This window comes from Buceros rhinoceros, unplaced genomic scaffold, assembly GCF_000710305.1.
Source record: "Buceros rhinoceros silvestris isolate BGI_N320 unplaced genomic scaffold, ASM71030v1 scaffold24146, whole genome shotgun sequence".
Taxonomy (NCBI): domain Eukaryota; kingdom Metazoa; phylum Chordata; class Aves; order Bucerotiformes; family Bucerotidae; genus Buceros; species Buceros rhinoceros.
This window is the reverse complement of record NW_010416107.1, coordinates 1-210: the sequence shown is the minus strand read 5'-3', so window position 1 is coordinate 210 and position 210 is coordinate 1. Positions and strand designations below refer to the sequence as shown.

The 210-nt window shown below is 70.0% G+C and overlaps 1 protein-coding gene across 1 annotated transcript in view; it reads left to right on the top strand.

Moving 5' to 3' along the window:
* The window catches only part of LOC104494811 (DENN domain-containing protein 4B-like), a gene marked incomplete at its 3' end in the record, with an annotated part of 1303 nt that extends 1099 nt beyond the window's left edge, over window positions 1–204 (top strand). The window contains 1 exon segment of the mRNA XM_010137692.1: window positions 122–204. Within this exon segment, the coding sequence (XP_010135994.1) occupies window positions 122–204 (83 nt within the window).
* Between the last annotated feature and the right edge of the window lie 6 nt (window positions 205–210).

Sequence of the window (210 nt, the reverse complement as noted above, 5' to 3'; positions counted from 1 at the left end):
GGTCTGTGCCTGCGGGGTCCCTGTGGCGGGCTGCTGGCTGCTCACCCAGCTGCCCCCTCCTCCCTCGGGGGGGGTGAAACGACACGGCGAAGCTCATCCGTCTGTCTGCATGTCCGTCCAGGGCTGCTGGGGCGTTACCCCGAGCAGGACAGCGAGTCCTTCCCCCTGCCCGAATCGGTGCCCGTCTTCTGCCTGCCCATGGGGGCCACC